The sequence below is a fragment of the Drosophila hydei genome, unplaced genomic scaffold (genome assembly GCF_003285905.1).
Source record: "Drosophila hydei strain 15085-1641.00,03,60 unplaced genomic scaffold, DhydRS2 tig00000243-arrow-arrow-pilon, whole genome shotgun sequence".
NCBI lineage: Eukaryota > Metazoa > Arthropoda > Insecta > Diptera > Drosophilidae > Drosophila > Drosophila hydei.
Window position 1 is genome coordinate 510147 of NW_022045693.1, and position 20454 is coordinate 530600.

Here is a 20454-nt window from a genome sequence, read left to right on the forward strand (position 1 = left end):
GGTCGCTTGCGATTTGCTGCTGCTCATTTGCATTTTGTCTGGCGTCAGGCAAGTGATGCCTGTCGTTACATTGATGCTGCTGCTGCTTCTTCTTCTTCTTCTCCTTTAGTTGCTGCTGCTGCCAGTCATTTCCGTCCAGCAGTTTTTAATGAACCGTGATAATGATGAGCGCTGCCTGCCGCTGGCACTGCGCGCACTTTTATAGCATCTCTCGGCCTCCCTCTCTCTGCGCCTCATATAATTGATTTTGTTTGAGCTGTGGGCGTGGCAGCTGCTGCTTCAATTCCTCTAAAGTCCTTTGGCCATTTTGATTGACAACGTTGACAAATGGTGCGGCGTGTATTCAATTATGTGCAAAGTGGCAGCAACAAAGGAGCGCGCCACATGCAACACGAGCGACAGGCACAAGCAAAACCTTATCGAGTTTATCAGACGGTCATTGTGTTGCGTTTATGCCGCATTGTCAGTGCCACACGCACACACACAGCCAGACAGACGTGCCACAAAAGCCATAGACAGTCAGCTACAGCTACAGCGACAGCTACATTACCATCATCATCAGCCACACACAGGCACACATAGGAGCTGTTATATGGGGCACGTTTTCATGTCACATTTTGATCGCATACGAGCGCTGGCTTTGTTGCCAGCACGCCCTTTGTTTGCCACATAAATAACCTGACTTTGGCTCGCATTTTAACTGGCGTTTGTTTTGTTCGGCTTCAATTAGCTGGCAGCTGCCCTCAGCTGCGCTCAGCTCACCAAATTTCTAAGTTGACGAATTTAACTTTCATTAGACTGCGTCTGGTTGCAACAGCAGAGAAGAAAAACTTTATCTTAAGTGACTTAAAAAACTGAAACTGTAAATTTAATGTGCTGGCCCGTTGTGGCATCAACTTGCGGCAAACACTTTATACTTTTCACTAACAATTTTTGCCTTGCTCGGCGCATTTCCTTTGGGCATTGCAGTTGACAGCGTGCTACACACGCACACACACACACACACACTCTGAGTACCGCAACGAAAGTGGCACAAAGTTTGCAACACTTTCGGCTGGGGCTTTTGGGGCCAGCTTGGCTGTAGTCTGCACTCTGCTTGGACCACGCTCTACGCTCGACGCTCGACGCTCTATCGTTATCTCTTGGCCAATGGCTTTTTTGACAAAACAATTTTTCATTTTATTGCTGCGGCTGAAAATTGCTTACAAATTTAGTGCTGCACACTTTGCGGCTGCTGTCAAAAATGCTCCACTTCCACGTCCGATTCTCAATTACCATTTCTCCGGCAATTCGCTGTGCGAAGTTTTTTATATAATTTAATTTGCATTCTTTTGTATAGCAACTTCTGTTTGCTTCTAGTTTTGCCTCAAAGTTTCGATTGCGTTAATTAATTTTTTGTTTTCCGTTTCTGAGAATGGAGCATAATAGAATAATAGAGAATGACTATATATATTTCATTAGAGGTAGATTTATATTTCAGTTCGTTTTCTCTTCTGTTGCGCTGTAAATTGTTGTGATTTCAGCTAATTTTGATTTAATTAAATTCTTTTTTTATATACTAACTTTAGCTAGTAGTTAGTTAGGCTTGCTTATGGTTTTTTTTACTAATTTTGCTAGCTCAAATTTCATTTTCATTCACAATTTTTCCTTTTATATTTTTTAAAATATTTTTCCAGTCTAATACAGAAAACAATTTATATTTTTATATAATTTAATATTTTCAATGAATCAATAAATATTAGATTCTCGCATTTAAAGCAAAATATCTAATTCAATTCAGTCTCACTAATACGTCTTCTTGACGACAATTCAGTCTTTCGCTGTTTTAGAAAAACGCGCGAAATTCGAGTGAAATTCTTTTACAAGCTCATAAATGTCGCCTTCTCTCTTGCCAGCCACAACTCATGTAGAGCTGCCTCTTCTTTTTAAGTTTTTAAAAATAATTAAATTATTCATGCAGTTGCTTGGCATAAAAAACTAAAAAATTATGTGTTATCTACACGAGTTGCTGTGTGGCATAAAAACGGGTCAGTGCACTGCTGAGGCAACGCCTCAAGTTGTCAGGGAGCCGCAATGCAAATATAGCTTGACACACGCCCACACACACAGAGAGAGAGGGCGTCGCCACGCCTGCCTTGGCTGCCTTGACTACCAAGTGAATAATAAATATGGCATAAAAGCCGCATCGAAAGCGCCTTTAAAACACGCCCCAAAAATTATGCAATGCTTTGGCCGGCGGCTGTGCCACAGCAATTAGGAGCTGCCACACCTGCCGAACAAGCCACAAAACGATGGCCACAGGTAAAAAGCAATTGTCTTTGTCGCTTTGTGCGTGCCTTTGTTGTGGTCCACGAGCGCTGCTCATTAAAATTTAGGCCAAGCCGCTGGGCCTGGCCCTCAGTCAGCCAGCCAGTCAGGCAGTCGGGCAACAACAGCCTCTACGTCACTGCCACTTAATTTTGGCCAAAAAAGTTTGCGGCTTAAATGAAATTGAAATTAACTTTGGCCGCTCGTGCATTACACGCTTGCGGCTGACGAAGTCCCTGCCAAACTAAATATATTCCTCTCACTCACTCGCTCACTCACTCACTCACTCTCTCACTCCTCTTTCTCTTTGCAGCTGAGAGCAGCTATATAGTGCATGGCTTGGATCTGCAGGGACCGATATTCCTGCACGAGCCGCCGCATCGCGTTGAGTTCTCCAACAATTCGGGCGGCCTCATAGAATGCTCCGGCCATGGCAGTCCCCCACCAGAGGTAAGCTCTATAAAATGGGCGTGGCCGTTGCTTGGTTTTCTTTTCCGTTTTGTTTTCGCCTGCTTAATTATGCATGCCAGTTTTAGTCTGGCGCTCATTTCCAAGTTAATTGACTGCCCGAACAAAGATAGGAAAGTATAAAAAAAAAATAACTAATACGCCCCCTCGACGACTAGGTGGAATGGACGCCCATACCGCCGCAGCAGGACATGGTGTTTCAGCTGTCCAATGGCAGCATGATGTTCTATCCGTTTACAGCCGAAAAGTATCGGCATGAGGTGCATGCCACCGTCTACAGGTGAGCAGAGGGCGCATGCTGCAACGCCTCGTATACTTAATATTTATTTTGTATTCTTTCACAGATGCAAACTACGCAATCTGGTCGGCACCGTGCTCAGCCGGGAGGTGCACGTGCGCGGCGGTAAGTTTGTCGAGTGTATTTAACAAATTTTTTAATTCATTTACGTATAATTTTATTGCCGCATGCGGCAGTTGATTTGCGCTAACTCAGCTTGTCGTGGCTACAGAAAAAACTTTCGCCTTAATTGCAAAGTTTTCGAAACGCAGCGCCTAAAAGCAGGCAACGCAAGTTTTAATTACTACTGCCAAAAATGTGGACGCAACGAGGCGGCGGCGGCGAAATTCTGCTGGATTACAGCCACCGTCAACATAGCGCCCTAAGCTCGGCGCTAATTTGGCGCCCAAGCGCGAGAATTGACTCTGGCTTTTGGCTGGTTGCCCTAACCACGCTGTGAGCTTTATTACTGGGCCACGGCGTTGGTGCCGACAAAAGGCAAATGTTCTTTAACAACTCCATAACTACGTTTCGCTCGCATTTCGACAAATCATTTCGCTTTTCTTTTAATGACTTTAAAGTTTTAATATTTTCAATCTAATTGAAGTTTGGCATTTGACGCCTCGTAACGAAGTTTGTTGTAAAGAGTTCATATAAATTATCTGCATTAATTTTTCCATAATTCTCTTCTGCTTGCTCTTTGCTCCTTTACTTCTCTTCATCCATTTTTTTTCTTTTAGTTTTATTTTCCCTTCCTTTTTACTCACTTACTTACTTCATCTTCTAGTTCTTCTACTTCTTATTTTAATTCATCTTTAATTCATTTTCTTCTACTACTTTCAGTTCTTTAATATTTTCTTTTTCTATTTCCCATTTGCCTTTTCTCTTTGCTTCATCTACTTTTCCTCTTGCATCTCCTCCCTCTACACTTTCTCATAATTTTTCGTTTCCTTAAGTTTCCTTCTTCTTTATATGCCTTGCTCAAGTGACTGAGAAACGCAACGAAATTCTATTGAAGCTCATCGGATTTTATTTTCTGGCGCTCATTAAAGAAGCATTCAAAAAGTTTTTCATGACGAAGAAAAGACGCATCTTCAAAGCGTTAATTTTGAATTATTTTATTATTTATAAAGCTAAAATTATTTATGAGTTGAAAAGCCTCTTAACTTTCTCAAGTCAAAGTCCACATAGAAATTGCATTTGACGTAGCTCAAAGCACAATTTTTTGGTTGTTGAATTTTCTATAAATACAAAAAAGTTTTCAACTCGCGACTTCCGCAACTCTTTACCAAAAGTAAAAACTTTGTCTAACTACTTACGTTTTTTTTGGTTTCCCTTTATTTTGGTCCAGCTTGAAGTAGTGGCAAAACTTTGTCATTCATTAGGCACTTGGCGAGGGCTTTATTAAAGTGCATTAATGAGGCAGGAGCCGTGGGGTCGCCAGAGCCAGAGCCAGAGCCAGAGCCAATCACTTTGATTGGCATCGCATGTCGCATAGATTTTCTGGCTCATTGGCCCCCAACTGCGCCAACTTGAGCTGACTACACAGACAAAAACAACAATTAGCACTGGCCATAAAACCCATGAATGCCATATAAAATGCCCAGTTGCGTAGATAAAATTCTCAAAGGGAAAACTCGTGACTCTTGACTTTTGGGGCTGCTGCGGCGGCTGCTCCGTTTAATTAACAGTCACAGAGAGAGAGAGAGAGAGAGGGAGAGGGAGAGGGAGATGGCAGGGAGGGAAAGAAAACAGTTGAAAGCAAAAACAAATAGAAAAGTCGCCACCGCAAAGATCTAAGATATGTTAGGGTGTTCCACACGCACACAAACACACCACATTTATATACATATATATGTGCTTAGATACGTAGCTCTTGCTACATGCAAAGTTTCAACGTTCGCCGGTCATTTTTCAGCAAGTCAGCACAACGTTACGTATACGCCACGTGGCGGGTTTATTATACCCTGTAGAAGTAGCAGAGGGCGAAATTTAGATTTTATGAGTCAATGGTGCTCGGTTGGTGTTATCGATAACATTTTTGATCGATATCGATAATTATCGATTTTTAAAGCAAGACTTTCGAATGTACTGTTAACGCAGACTACAAAGAAAACACAAATAAATATAAACCTAGATCCAAGCACTCTCAGTCCTCTTATTAAAATTGATCGATATCACCTAAACAGTTGATTGATAATTATCGATTTGTAGACGCGGGGCTAACACATGCGTTAATATCAAAGACTGCAAAGACTACACTAAAAAAGTTATTTTTCGCATTGATTAAAAACTTTCTTTACTCAAAATCGATAAATATTGAAAAGATTTTAAATGGAATTGGCAAATATCGATTTTAAATCTAAGACTTTTAAGTCACTTAATGGCAAATATAACGCTTATAAAGTTTATACAAAATGATCAATAACTAGGCTCACGAAGATCAATAATGATCGATAAATATCGATTTTCTGTAACTCAAGAGCTGAATCAGAAATCAACTTGAATGCAGTCTATGTGCCTATGCAGGGTATCTACTAGTCGCACCTTTCAAGCTGAGTCCTCCTGAACTTTGTTTTATTTGCGGTCGCTTTGTTTGTGTCTTGTCTCTGTGTGTGTGGAAAAATGTTGTTTTTCTTGCTCTTCCATTTTTTTTTGCTGGGCGAGTAGCCCGCAACGCTTTACGCTTGAACAATTTGACAACGCGTAGATTTGGCGCAAAGCGTTTTGCCTAATTTGCAAAAGTTGCCCCAGGGCTCCAGGGGGACTCTACACTAATTTCTCAGCTAATGTGTGCAGTTGACTTTTTGTGTATTGGCGCCTCGTTGTCTCGTGGTCCAGCTTAGCAGTTGCGTTACTTAATTGCCAGCGCTTAGCTCGCAGCGTGCGTAGCCTTGGAGTTCGTCTGACTTAAGTGCGCGAAATTAGACCAAATGCAAAAAAACGACAACAAATAACGAGGGAAGCTTGACAAATGCTGGAAACAAAACACAAAAGTTTTGATTCTGTCAGAGGCCACAGGGCAAGGACTCGACGCCGACAGCGAGACTGATGAATGTTGCCACAAAGTTGCGACTTGGCTTGCACTTTTGCATTTCCACAACACACACACACATACTCACACACACACACACACACATACACAGCTACATTGTCTCTCAGTCTCTGTGTTATCAAAGTTTTTTGATTGAGCTACAAAGTTGCCCTGGGCGCAGTCGCCTCCACCTGCCCTCGTCGCAGCGCTTGTGTATGAAACCTGCGTAATTTGTTCGTAATTAGTTGAATGCACATCGTTGAGCATGCCACTCCGCCCTCCCCCCATCGGCCCTTTCTGTGGCAAGCATTGTGCAGGGAGCGTGCTTGGCTAGACGACAATTTAATAGTTCGCTCGGCACAATAACTGCAAATCAGGCAAAGACTGGCAACGACCAACCAAAAGCATCTTTCCGCCGGCGCACATCATAAACATAAATTTGTGCAACAAAAAGTTTGCCCCAAACACACACACACACACACACACACACAGAGGGCTGCACTGCCACAAAGCAAAGCGAAAATGAATTTCCGCCTAGCAGCTCTGTCTCTACGCCTCTCCACGCTCTCCCTCTGCAGTTACTTTGTGTAGCATCTATAAACTTAGCTTACTGTAGCCACACAGCTGTCCTGCTCTTGTTCTGCGCTTTGCCACACAATGTTGTCACATGCCACGCCCCCTCACCCCCGCGACTGCAACTTGAAATTTTTACAAAACTTTGCCTTTTGCTTAAATTACCAAAACTATGCAGCAGAAAACAAAAATATATCTGGACAAAAGAGCAAAAAAATGAAAACTCAAGCTGCAACAGTCCTGAGTCCTGACCCCAGACCCCTGGCCACCCCCTCAACTCTCTCCCTGCAGCAATACAAATAATGAAGATCCCACAAAGAAGCAAGTTTAAAAGTGTAAGAGTCGTGCTTAGCCGACTGTCTTATGCTCGTTGCAGATCTAAGAGCAGGCCCAGCTTGCTTAAGCTCTCCAACTGGAAAACTCAGATTGAATCTAATTAGACGAATATATATTCCAATTGGAAACAACAGCGTTAGCTACAGAAATTGTTAGTTCATATTGCTGGGCTTTCTTGAGAATAATGTAGCTATGTAACTCCACTTCTAGGGCATCAGAAAGCCAATATACCCCTTTTGCGCACAACCCAAAACTCGCAATAGAAATACAAAAATTGTAGCAGAAATTCAACTGCAAACAGAGGCAGCCGCCGCGCTGGTCAGAGGAATTATAATGGAATGTTGTCACAAAGTTTAGCCAGTTTTTCATGCCCATAGAATGCAAAACAAAGCAAAACATAAAAGTATAAAAGTATAAAAATAGAAAAGAAAAAAGTAAACAGTAAAAGTAAAAAGTAAAAAGTAAAAAGTAAAAAGTAAAAAGTAAAATAAACTGCCAAATAATAACAACTTTTCAAATTAAACTTTATCCAATTTTAGCATATTAAAGTTAAGCCAACAAAAAAAGAAAACAATTCGTGAGCAACATTTAAACAGAGTTTACACACACACATACACAGCTTATGCCCACCCCCACACACACACACACACACTTGATCATATACTGTTAGTTTTTAGGCTCTGCTTTAAGCTGCTTATTCGCATTTGAGGCGCGAAAAGCATTTCCCAAACACTTTTCAAGCGACGCGTGCACAAAATTGCCTTTGTCCATCTTAATTAATTTACAAAATGCCAGCGCCAGCGCGATGCGGTGGGAGAGTGGGGCCAGCTCGTGGTTAACATGTGTCAGCAGCTGTGCACAGTGGTAACAAAGCGAAGTCGTTGAGAGCTCTAAAGATAAATAGCTTCACATTTGATGAGCTCAAGATTTGAACCATTAAAAAGGGGAGCTCAGTGTAAACTGGTTTTGCTGAAAGCTGCGTGGCATGCCAGAAGGGGGCAGATGCACTCAAGTCGATCCATGTCCATCTGTAGCAAGCACAAGAGCGAGAGAAATTCAGCTCTCAACAGCGTTCAGGGTCGTGTAAACCTCATAATTAAATGTTAAATGAAGCGGATCGAAATTATAAATATAATAAATTAAATTTAATTTGCATTTGCTGTTTATTTATTAGTCAAGCCACGCCTAGCAGGCCGCAGCCTAGTCATAGCTCTTAAGCCAGAAGCAGCAACTCGCACGCTCTCAGCTCTGGTAGATCAAAAATAATGCTCTCAGTTGACTGTCAAATCTGTAGTTTCTCTTAAGCCATTACATACAACAGTTATGACAGTAGATCAAACTAGGAAAATGTAAAAAACTATATATATATTTATGCATATATTTATATATAATTTATATATTTATTTATATATAATTTATATAAATTTTATATCTTAATATGCGTCGCTCAGGGTTCTGATTACTTGCCAATTGCCTGTAAAATATCTATTTAATTTCAGCAAAGGTTTTTTAATTTCTCGATTCATTAGCTTTTGCAGCACTGTGCAATGACCTGGCTCTGTTTTTAGAATCCTCGTCACTCTTAATTTTGCGCTGTGGCCTGACAAAAGGTGCGGGAAGAGCAAACAGAAAAAACTTCAACTGAAATTTGGCGCAACCAATTTTTAAGAGCAGCTCAGCTGAGGGGCACAAGAGCTGACAAACGGTCACACTTTTGCCAAGTGTCACAATGTGCTGGACATGTTGTGCGTGTGTGACTGACTGTGTGTGTGTGGGTTGACAAAGGTCTCGATGTGGTTGTGCCTTGTCGTCGCCTGTTTAATGTGCGACATATTTTGACTGTCAAACTCTGGCGAACCTTTTTTATGCGTAGTGAGACGGCTAAGCCTTTTTGTCAGCGCCGGCCATAAACATTAAAACAAACGAACGCCGCCCGGGCTAATAAAAGCGAAACATAACATAATTGTTAGCCCAGCGCTTGATTCATGCTGCGTGCACGCGGCGTATGCGCAATATACCAACATACAACATTTGAAGGGCTAAAAAATATGCTTGGTCATTTGTTTTCAGTTGTCAACCAGAAGTATACGGTGCAGGTGCACGACGAGTACGTGATGACGGGCAACACGGCTGTGCTGAAATGTCAGGTGAGCTAAGAGCCAGGTGGCAGGTGTGGCGCTCGCTGAAAGCGAAAGGCCACAAAATGCATTAAGCTCGCAAATTAAATTCAACTCGAACTGATCAAATTTGCTTAACTTAAACATGTTTACTTACCTCTCTCTCTCTCTCCCTCTCTCTCCGTCTGCCTCCGTCTCTTTTTACCTGCGCAGGTGCCCAGCTATATGTCGGAATTTGTACTAGTCACCGCCTGGGTGCAGGACACCGGCATGCATCTGTATCCAAACACGGACATCGGCGGCAAGTACACGGTCCTCTCCAATGGCGAATTGTACATAAATAATGCGGGGCCCAATGATGCGTACAAAAGCTACACATGCCGCACTGTAAATAGACTGACAGGTACGTGATAATCACATTTTGCAGCTTAATCGTCCAGTCAGCAATGCTTCACTGCATGCCCAGCAGGGTCCCCCCTCTCCCCACGCTGTTGGCACATAATTAAGTTGAATTAATTAGCAGCTTGGGGCACGGCTCGTGAAACTTATACCCGGCTTATAGCTGGCGCAGATTATTAAAATTGAATGCCAACCGAGCTGAATATTTTGCGAAAACTGTGTTTTCTAACTCTTGGGCAAGACACACATTCTAGACTCTTGCCTTATTCATAGCTGAGTGAAAGTAGCTTTCAGAAAAGGCCAATTTCAATTGAAGGCTTTGTGCTTGACTATGGCCAGAACTCGCTTTGTTCTGGCTCATTAAAATAGGTTTCAGTTCAGGTTAATGCTTAGAGCTGCCTTTGTTTTTGTTTTTCCTGGAAGTCAGTGCTTTGCTTGGCTTTTTATAGCTCTTTATATATTACATTTACTATGCCTGCTATATAAATTTGTAATCGTAAAGGCTTTTAGAGACATAACTAGGTTAAGAAACATGAAGAATATTTGGTATGTAAAGTTGTTTAAATTGAAATATTAAAGCAGTCGATTGCGTGTTTCTTGAGCTCATATTAGTAACTTTCACATTGAATCTTAAACTAATTTTAAGCATAGATATAGATTAAAGGACTGTGGAACTTATTCTACTTAGAGATTCAGCTTCAGCTGATCGAATGGCTGCAATGCGCAGTCCTAAGACAGGTTTAAGTATTAAGTATTAATTAAGATTAAGAATATCGAGAACTTATACTTGTTATTTTTTATTTACTGAAATATTTATAGATTCAGTAATTCTGCTAAATTATTTATTATTTAAACAGAAATTTTTAACATACATTTTTATGACTATGATAAGGAGATAAGGAACACATTAGGAGTGGAAAGAGTAGTAGGTAAAGGTCAAGGAATATTTAATAAATTTATAGACTTATGGAAAAAGTCAACACGCGGCTTTAGTAGATCGTTTTACTGATGCCTAGCAGCTAGATGCCTAGCCAGGCTGTTTTGGCCAACTGGCACCTTGAGGTCTCTAGTTGAGCAATATTTCTGCTTCCTATACAAGCCCCCATTATGTATTTGTTATGCCTAACTTTTCATCTGATTTTTTATGCCATATGTAATCCCAGATATATCAGCTTTCAGCATCCTTTAAGCTCCTTCGGCTAGTTCTTACATAGTTCCAGATATGTCTGCTATAGAAATCGCTTTAGATTCTTGAGCTAGTTCATATTTAGTCGCAGTGCTGAGCGTCCTTTCAGCTCCAAATATATCTGTTCTGAGCATCAATGTGAGCTCAGCTTCAGTCTTGATCAAATATTTATGAAATACCTTTGTTAACACAGCATAAGAATCGTCTATACCTATTTTATTATCAAAAAGCAATTTGCTATTATTTATGTGTGTGCGAGTGTGTGTGGGCGTGTGTGTGCGTGTGTGTAAATCTGAAGTTTTGTATTTTATAGCTGTTGTCCAAGTCAATTTCAGTTTTGTTGTGCATAATTTATGACGTGTGACATTCAATCGCCAGCAAAGGGCAAGTCGCCAGGGAGCAGAAAGCTAACAGAGAGAGAGAGAGAGACAGACAGAGAGAGAGAGAGAGAGAGAGAGAGAGAGGGAAAGAGAAAGGAGTCAGTTGAATACGTGTAGATCCTTTTTTTTTTGTTTGGCAAATATCTTGTGCTGCTTATTTGAAGTTTATTGTGTGTGAAAATGCGCTTAAGCTGAATTTCTATTAGCCTTTGTGCGCATATTACACATCATCAATCAATACGATAAAAGTTTATGCCCGACAATACGCAGACCCCAAGTCAGCCCACTCTGTCTGCCCGCCTTTTGTGTGCGCCCGGGCCAAAAGTTTGCTTAGAGCTCGCTGCAAGTTTAATTTGTTTCCTTCTTTCTCTGCTTTGCCAGAGCAGACATATATAGATATTTGTATATATGTGCCTCAGATCTTTCTTAAGCACTCTCATTAAAAATGTATGTAATTAATTTAGAATAGAATAATAGAATAGAGCAGCTCAAATTGGCTTTAAGTTTTGATTGGAAAGCCGCAAAAGCCGTAACCGCACTTCAAGCATTCCACTGTCTGTGTGTGTGTGAGCCAGCGCATATTAATTACCACACACACACACATACAGGTGCTGGCAGTCGGACATTAAAAACTGCTTAGAGTGCACTCATTAAAAGTGTAACATGAAACAGTTCTGGCTGCTGGCCAGCAGAGTTGGTCATAACTAATTCATTTAACAAGCGCACACACACAAGAGAGATAACAAAACACACACACATGCACACACACACACACATGCACATGCACATGCACATGCACAAACATGAGCTACGCTTAGTTTAAGCGCTGGCTTTACCTGGCGCGCACAAAAGTAGGCAACAGTTTTTGTTTGGCCTGCCTGTGGGCGTGTCTGTCTGTGTGCGCTGGCAGCGCATAATTACAATTTAAACCAAAAATCCATTTATTTTGCACAATAACGGGCACAACAATGGCGGCGAACAATAATACAACTGCTAATGCACAATAGAGCAATGGAGCCGAAGAGGAGCGACCAGAAGAGCGGCAGGACGGAAGGTCGAAGGGTTATACCTGATGATGATGTTCGAGCAAATTATAAATTAAATTGGCAGGCGAGAGAGAGAGAGAGAGAGGGAGAGAGAGTGAAATAGCTATAGTTATAACTAGAGAATGAGAGAGAGCGAGACAACTCGAACAATGCACGGCCATTCGAAACACATTTTGTGCGGCCAAATGGCCCACTGAACGAGCTGCTGGATGAGATGTCATATGGGCTTCACACACAAATAGAAACCAATGCGACAGCATGATTTAAAGCAGCTGGCATTAAAGGCCACAAATAAAGGCCGCGAAGGTCAAAGAGCGTGGCCTATGAAAAAAAGTTAACAACAAATAAAGCGTTGAATAATAAATACCCTGTAGTTAAGGTACTTCAGCGAGAGTTTGTGCGAGCGCTTGGATATGGCACGACTAGCAGTTACCCTACACTAATCACACATGCTTCCTTACTGCATAACATATAAAAGGCTTGGCTTATTTATCAATGTTTATCGATGGCAATTGTTATCGATTTTGAAGAAATGAAGCGTGATTCAGTTTCAACTGAAAAAGAGAAAAGTTTGTAGAAAAATGAGTCAACACATGAGTCGATGATGCGGAACAGATGCATGGACAAAAAGGCATAAGCTGTGAAGAAGCATGTCTATCGATCACTTAAAGTTATCGATAATGTACAAAGGCACACAGGCTCTTAGGCATTTAGACGAAACTTTGCACACAAAGACGTTTAGGCACAAAGGCCAAGCATACAGAGAGCAAAGCATATAGGGTTATCTAGGCAATACAGGAGGATGTCAATCGATATATTTTGATAAATCAATAACTACATATATAGATATTGTTAACTATATAAAACAAAAAAAACAAGAAACTTATGCTAAATACTAGACTATAAGTAGAACCTTAATAAAGAGGCTTTGAGTGAGCAGCGCCAATAGAGCAAAGAAAGAGCATAGGCAGCTTAGCATATCTAAGAATTATATATCATATATATAGAGTTACGATATATGTATATAGATACGATATCAAGAGGGCAAATCAAGCAGTTTTTAAGTTCCTCTATATTTATGCGCTTCACATTTAAAGCATTTTTAATACAAAAGAAAAATCATTTTAACTTTATCAATTTTGTCGTCTTTATAAATCCGAAAAAAAGGCAGGCATTACTCCGTTATGTTCAGCGAACACCTCTTTCGCGCACTAGGCCCCAGGGAGAGGGTATTATAATGCGCATGCATAATAAAGCAGTTGAGGTGTTTCCTGCTGCTGCCGTCGCACAGCTTCCGGCCTTGCAGCTGACCTCCTGTGGCGCATGCCATCAACTTGATTGCTTTCATTTACTTTTAATTAATTAAAAACATACAATTGATATATATACACATGTGCATATATATGTATATAAATTTATGTGCGTCCATCAATTTTCCAAGAAGCCGCGCACTTAAATCTAACCAAACGCGTGTCGCGCTGCCACGCGGCATGGACCAGTTGGCACTTGTGTAAATTGTTGTCGCTGTTGCCACATATGTTTTTAGCTGTGGCTCACTGCTTATGCTTTTTCTCTTGCTCTTGCTTGTTGTTTTCGCAGGTGAAATACAAATTTCGACATATCCCGGCCGCATTATTGTAACCGAGCCCAAGGGCATGGTACAGCCACGCATTAACGTCGAGAAGCATTCGATGCGGCATGTCGTCCTTAATGGCCAAACAACGTTGCCGTGCATTGCTCAAGGACATCCAGTGCCAACATATCGGTGAGTACAACCAACACACACACACACACACACACAGTCCTTTTTTGTTGTTTAGCCACAGCTGCTGGCAGGGCAAGGCGTATTCGGGTTGGGCAGCCGAGCACGCGGCTCGCGGCTCGCGCATTTTATGACAATGTAAAATATTTAGCTTCACAGAAAATAAAATAAAAGCTCTGCTGTAAAAATGTCAAGCAAATTGTCAAATTTGAAAGCTTACAAAGTATGCTGCAGCCTGTGTGGAAGAATGTTCTATAGATAGTTATGCCAAGCAGCCGCAGCAGCATCAGACAGTTGCTTCAGCGGGTCATGGGTGGCATGGCATGGCACCGCTCAATAAAGCTATAGACTATAAAACTGTTTAATACTAAATATTTTCATATATTTATAAAGATTACATATTAAAATAAATGAAATACGACTTAAAGCTTAAAATTCTACTTAATTAATATTAAAATAAAATCAAAAAATATATTTTTTATAAATATTTCTTAACTTTATAAGACATACGAAGCAATTTCAAGTGCTTTATGATAACTCTATGACAGAAAGCTATATACTTGCCTTAAGTATTCAGCTGAGATCAGGACTAAGTCACACGAGATATTTGAAAAATAATTTCAATATATTTAACAAAGTTTGAAAATTAAATAAAATTTATTTTGAGATTCATTAAAGCTGTCTTTGAAGAAAATATTTCATAAATTTCTAAAAAAGTGTTGAGACTTAACTTTAGCTAACAACAGCACTTACAGCTTAAGCTAAGACTTCAGCATATTATCCTTCGTCCTGCCATTCCAACTAAAATTTTGCTGCTTATCAAACGTTCGCCTGGTGCTACCTGCTGCCACTTGCCTCGCTTGACTCTTGACACTATACATCAAATATTGTTTATTGAGGCACTTGAAAGCCTTGTCAGAGGAGCAGGCTCTGGCAGCGCTCATTCATCTTTCAAGACTCGTGGAGTCCGGGACTGTCGCGTTATGGAGATTTCCCCGGGGCCAATTGCAACTTTTTCATTTGATGTGCGCTCGCTTTTATTTTCGTGTCAAACACAAATCAATCAAATGAGCAGCGTTTATGGGCCGAAATGGCAAATTGCTCGCTGAACGGCCCCCGTGCAAGTTGAAGAGCATCGCCCGCCGAGGCTTATGGCAAAGGTAATCACCGAGACACACAGGATACACAGAGGACAGCACTTGCCACTCGGCCACTCGGCCACTTGGCTCATCATCAGGCAATGCCGTTGGCTGCTAAAACATGCATTGCTTTTTACGGCTGGCCGCAAGGATGCAATGTAGCAGGATAATGGGTCATTGTAGCTGCGCTTGTCCTTCGTCCTGCAGCATGAATAAAGGATGGCGACAAGCAACGCTACGCTATGCGCTGCTGCCACTCCTGTTGCAGTCTGTGAACTGTCTTAGCCTGACTCTGGGTAGTTTGATTTTATCATTAAGCCAGGCAGGCATCGCAGTCGCATTATATATAGCGTTATAGAGCTACTTATGCTGCTGATGCGTATTCTCAGCAGCAGACTGAATGGAATATAAAGACGGCCTGGAAAGTGAACTATATATCTAGTTGCTCGCTTATGCCGTACCAGATTTATAGCTAATGTTACATATTATTATAAGTTATGCTTTCAACCAGCTTTAGAGTCTAGGAGTAAATTTAAAAATCACTGTCAATATGAGACAGATTTCTTGGCATTCCAGCGGGCATTTCTGCTGGCAGCTGAGCTATGCCTGTGACTTGCCAAAAGATGAAGTGAATGCAAAGAAGAGAAGCGAGTGTTCCGAGCATGTCTCAGAATGGAAGGTCTCTGAGGAGTTTGTTTTAGTATAGTGCTCAGAGAGAGTGCTTAGAATAGATGAAAAAATGCAAAGAAGCATGCCTCATTTTTTCTAACATGTCTCCAATATTCAATCTAAAATAAATCCAAATAAATAATAAATCTAAATCAAACTAAAAATCTGTCTGAATACAAGAAAAGTTGAGCGAGCTTTGAACGTGAAAACAGCTAAGATAAGGCAACTTTAGCAGAAAAGTTTGATCGATAACTCTAAATGAGCTCTTTCAGTTATCGATAACATTTAGATAGTGAAATATTTAATAAGATTTGCGAATTGATCATGCATACTCCATTCAGAGGCAACTTCAGCTGTATCAACTGCAGCTCAGCCTAACTTGACTTGATAAAGTTTGGGCTCATATCAAAGGGCAATATCAAAATGAAATTTACTTAAAGCTCAAAGTGTATGGGATCTTCGGCATGTCATTGGAAGCCTTTGTGCTGCTTGCTTTGTTTGTTATTTGATGTCGCCCGCTGAGCAACGACCAAGACCAAGACGACAACAACAACAACAACAAGAACAAACGACAACAATTTGGTAGCCAACGAGGCGACAACAGCGTCGACTTTTGTTTTGTGCTCTGCGGTCGCTGCTGCTGCTGCTGCTGTTGCATTGTTTTGTGGCAACATCCGTATCCTGGGTGTCCCGGTGCTTGGCGCTGCTCATAAATGTTAAAACATTTGGCATGTGGCAAGCTGCTGCTGCGGTTCGCGTCTTCAACGATTGCTGCATAGAAATGCAGAAAACAACTTTATATTGCAGCAATTTCTTTTCCGCTGATGGCTGCGTAAGCTCGACGTACTTGCGCCATGATTTTTAATTAAGCAAAGGCAGGCATATGCGGGCAGCAATTTGCAACCTCACGCGCCACTTGCAACATGCCATAAGATGCGTTGCGCACTCAAGTGCACTTAAAGCCAAATTAAAATCAATAACTTGATTAAAAATGCAACAGCATTTGCCTGGGCAGGCAGCATGAGCCAGGCGTCCTTGCAACATCAAACAGATTATGGCACGCGCGTTGCACTGTTGATTTTCGCAATTGATATTAAAATTAAAAACCCAAAAAAAACACGCATAAATAAAATGCAAAATATAAATTCGCATTGCTGCTGCCTGCCTGCCCTCCACATGCAACGAAGAGGAAATGCTCTTTGATTGGAAATGCGGCAAGGCCGCGCCAATTCATATTCAGTTGCAGCAGTTGTAAATTTGCAAGCGAAAACAAACAAGCGAAACTCAGAATATCAATGCTAAATAAAAAGCAAATTAAACTTGTTTCATGCTCGCTCACGATGTCATGAAGGGTATATATGTTCGTCTGCCTCCCCATCTGTCTGTCTGCATGAGCTCAGAGCTTCAGCTTGGGACCTTCAACTGGCAACTTCGGCAGTTGCGTCAATGTTGAGCTTCTCTGCAGCAAGTTCTCTAAAGTCGGAAAACCTAGATTTCAGCACTGAACGAGCATGGCGCAGTCAGTAACCGACTTAATTTCTCTCACTTTTTTTCTCAATAAAAGAAAACGTAACTTCTACTTCTTAGAAAGCATTTGCCTCAAGGCATTTCAAAAAAGTTTCTTTTTGCTTACCTTTTTGTAAGGTGCAGAAAAGTTGTGGAGAGGCAGTCGGTCAAGCTAATTAGCGAATATTTCATGACTTTATGAAACTGCTGCTTGAGAAGAAGAGAAAAAAATGTGACTCTGACTCTGACTCTGACTCTGACTCTGACTCTGACTCTGACTCTGACTCTGACTCTGACTCTGACTCTGACTCTGACTCTGACTCTGACTCTGACTCTGACACTGACACTGACTCTGACTCTGACTCTGACTCTGACTACTCTCCCTCTATCTATGGTAATCATTTTGCAATGCTGTTATTGAATGCGTTTTCGCGCTGAAGTTTTTTCCGTTCAACAAACATTTCATTTATTGTTACTGCAATGAACACATTAACTCTGATGAAGACAACAACAAACGATGAAAGAATATTAATGTTTAATCAAATAAAAGAATTGTGATTGTTAAGCTATTGTTTGGCTCGTTAGCTTGATGTTGTATCTTTATCTCTTTTTAGCTGGTTCAAGGAGGAGAACGAGCAGCTGCTGCCGCTGCAGCTGAGCGAACGCATAACGATTGTATCCGCAGGTCTGCTCAAAATAACCAAGGTATGTCTATCTCTCTCTCTCTGTCTGTCTCTTTGGCTGGAAATGAAAAGCAAATATTGTGATTGCCATTGATTTATGGCATTGCCATTGCAGGCGCGTCTCGAGGACAGCGGCAAATATCTGTGCTGGGTCAATAACACAGCTGGCGAGGAGACCATCCAAGTGTCGCTCACTGTGACAGGTTTGTAGCTGTGCAGCTGTGTAGCTGTGTGTGTGTGCAGTCGGCCAGGCGATATCTATACCGTTCTCATATTCCCGCATAGCTCCCTTGACCGCACACCTGCAGCCGCAGGTGCAGACCGTGGACGTGGACAAGGATGCACAATTTCAATGCATTGTCTCTGGCCATCCGGTGCACGATGTCAACTGGCTGCATGATGGCAAGCCCATATTGCGCGACAATCGCGTCGAGGTGAGTGCCGAAACATAGCCCAGCTCCAACTATTCTCTTCTTATTCCTCGACATTACGTATACGTGTTCCTATAGATACTGACAGATCCTGCGCGTCTGATCATTAAGAAGGTGCAGAAGGATGATCCTGGCATGTATCAATGCTTCGTTTCCAACGAATGGGAGCAAATCCAATCAACAGCTGAGCTCCAATTGGGCGGTAAGTCGGGGCGTATTAGTAATATTATTGTCCCAGCACAGCTCGTAGGGCGAGGCAGATATTTAATAGCTCTACATATAGCTCCAATTTCGGTTGTCATAAATTAACGCTCTGATGACCATTAATGGGCACACACCCACACACGCACTCACACACTCACACACACAAGGCCGCAGTCCTCACTCCTGGCTGGCAATTTGCGCAAATCAAAAGCGAAATTTCCGTCGCTTGATGACCGCAAAAACCGCACAAATAAATGTTTGTCATAATTGCATTTCATTAATTTCTAATTTAGCAAATTGCTGGCATTTTGCAACAACAACAGCAACAATAAAAAGCAACAACAATGGCCATAAAACGCAGCCTGACAACTTAATTTTATTACCAGCACTAATATTCTAGCCACCAGTGTTGCGACATTCTGTGCTGCGACAGCGTTACCCAATGTGCGCATATATATATGAAGAGCGAGGGCTGTGCAGGCGCTGCTGTACTATGAGTTGTCACAGCAGCGATATTAGTCGTGATTTATTCACAAAAGTCACTGTTTCAATATAAAACTGTGACTTGTTAGTGAGTGCCACGTTAATTACTGTTTAACTGGCGCAAGTCACACAGTTCTCATGCTATTAGCAGCGTTTATTGGTCACACTCACAACTAGTCACTGTTTTTGTGAGTCACAGCTGCGCCTGTCACAGTGAAAGCTCAAATTTTGGCGCATTTCATTTAACCACAAAGCTACGCACGCCTAGCTGTGCCCGAGCACACTCTTAGATTCAGCTGCCTAGGGACTAAATGTGCTCACACACACCCACACACACACGCACACACACTCAACTAGATAGAGCAGGCAGCTCACATTCGCGCTTTGTCGCTTTTGGCGGCTTTGGCAACATTTCTGATTTGCTTTTAGGCACAAACGGAAATTGATTTCGATATATTATTGGCATGCTTACACACACACCACACACACACACAGAGAGTGCTGTGGTGTTAAAAGCTGCTGCTGCCGCACCACAAAATTGCGCCGGCATCCAGCGCAGCGCCATTAAGCAGCCGGATATGGCAGCAATTGTGTCAACTGAGTGTGCCACACTACAAGTGTGTGTGGGGGTGTGTGTGTGCTGGCTGACTGCAAATAAATATGGCAGCTTATAACTGGCAATGTCAGCGTTAACGCCCGAAATATTCTTGCAACGACGTCGTCCTCGTCGTCGTCCTCGTCGTCCTCGTCGTCGTCTTAGGAGCGGAAATTGATACAATTTTCATCAGCTGGATAACATTTGCTCGCTTGTCAAATGCATTTTCCGCCGCGCTCTAAGGTCAAAGCGCAAAGAAAAAAGCTTTTTACAAATCTGATTTTGATTGCAAGCCAATATGCAGCAGCAGCAGCAGCAGCAGCCACAAAGAAACATATATATACAAATAAATGGAAATGAAAAAGGGCTAGAAATATAGCAGATTGCATTTTGAATTCAGCAACTGAAAAATCTGAAAGTATAACTCTAAGAAATATATATAAATGCAATTGACAGTTGAAGTGCTCTGTGTGCAGCAACTGGCTTTTAGCTTCAACAAGAGTTTATTTAAGCAACGCCTAAGGTAGAGTATAAAATTTAATGTGTGAAAATAAAATTTTAAAATTTAGTTAAATTACGACACAAATGAAATTAATAAATAGGCAATTAATGAGCTGCTCAAGAAGTTGTGACCAGCTTTCACAGAGCAAACACTCAGCCGAAAAGTCTATTCTGAATTGAGCATTGTTAGAGTAGCTTAGACTGCCATTTAAATGATGTGCTACATAAACATTTGGGCATTTATACATAATGGCAGCGATGTAGCTACAAAATAAAACCAAAAGCAGCCATTTCTTTTGCTATAGCTCTTAGTAGGTCAACAATCTCAGAAGCAACTCTCGCACTTGCTTGCTGTTAA

The 20454-nt window shown here is 41.5% G+C and overlaps 1 protein-coding gene across 6 annotated transcripts in view; it reads left to right on the forward strand.

Moving 5' to 3' along the window:
* The window catches only part of LOC111592818 (Down syndrome cell adhesion molecule-like protein Dscam2), a 52100-nt gene that overhangs the window by 16285 nt on the left and 15361 nt on the right, over positions 1-20454 (forward strand). For all 6 annotated transcript variants that reach the window (XM_023305237.2, XM_023305238.2, XM_023305236.2 and 3 more), the window contains exons 3-12: positions 2621-2757; positions 2934-3055; positions 3120-3178; positions 9066-9142; positions 9326-9515; positions 13723-13888; positions 17814-17904; positions 17998-18085; positions 18168-18316; positions 18392-18515. In XM_023305237.2, the coding sequence (XP_023161005.2) occupies positions 2621-2757; positions 2934-3055; positions 3120-3178; positions 9066-9142; positions 9326-9515; positions 13723-13888; positions 17814-17904; positions 17998-18085; positions 18168-18316; positions 18392-18515 (1203 nt within the window). The remainder of the gene's footprint in view (positions 1-2620; positions 2758-2933; positions 3056-3119; positions 3179-9065; positions 9143-9325; positions 9516-13722; positions 13889-17813; positions 17905-17997; positions 18086-18167; positions 18317-18391; positions 18516-20454) is intronic.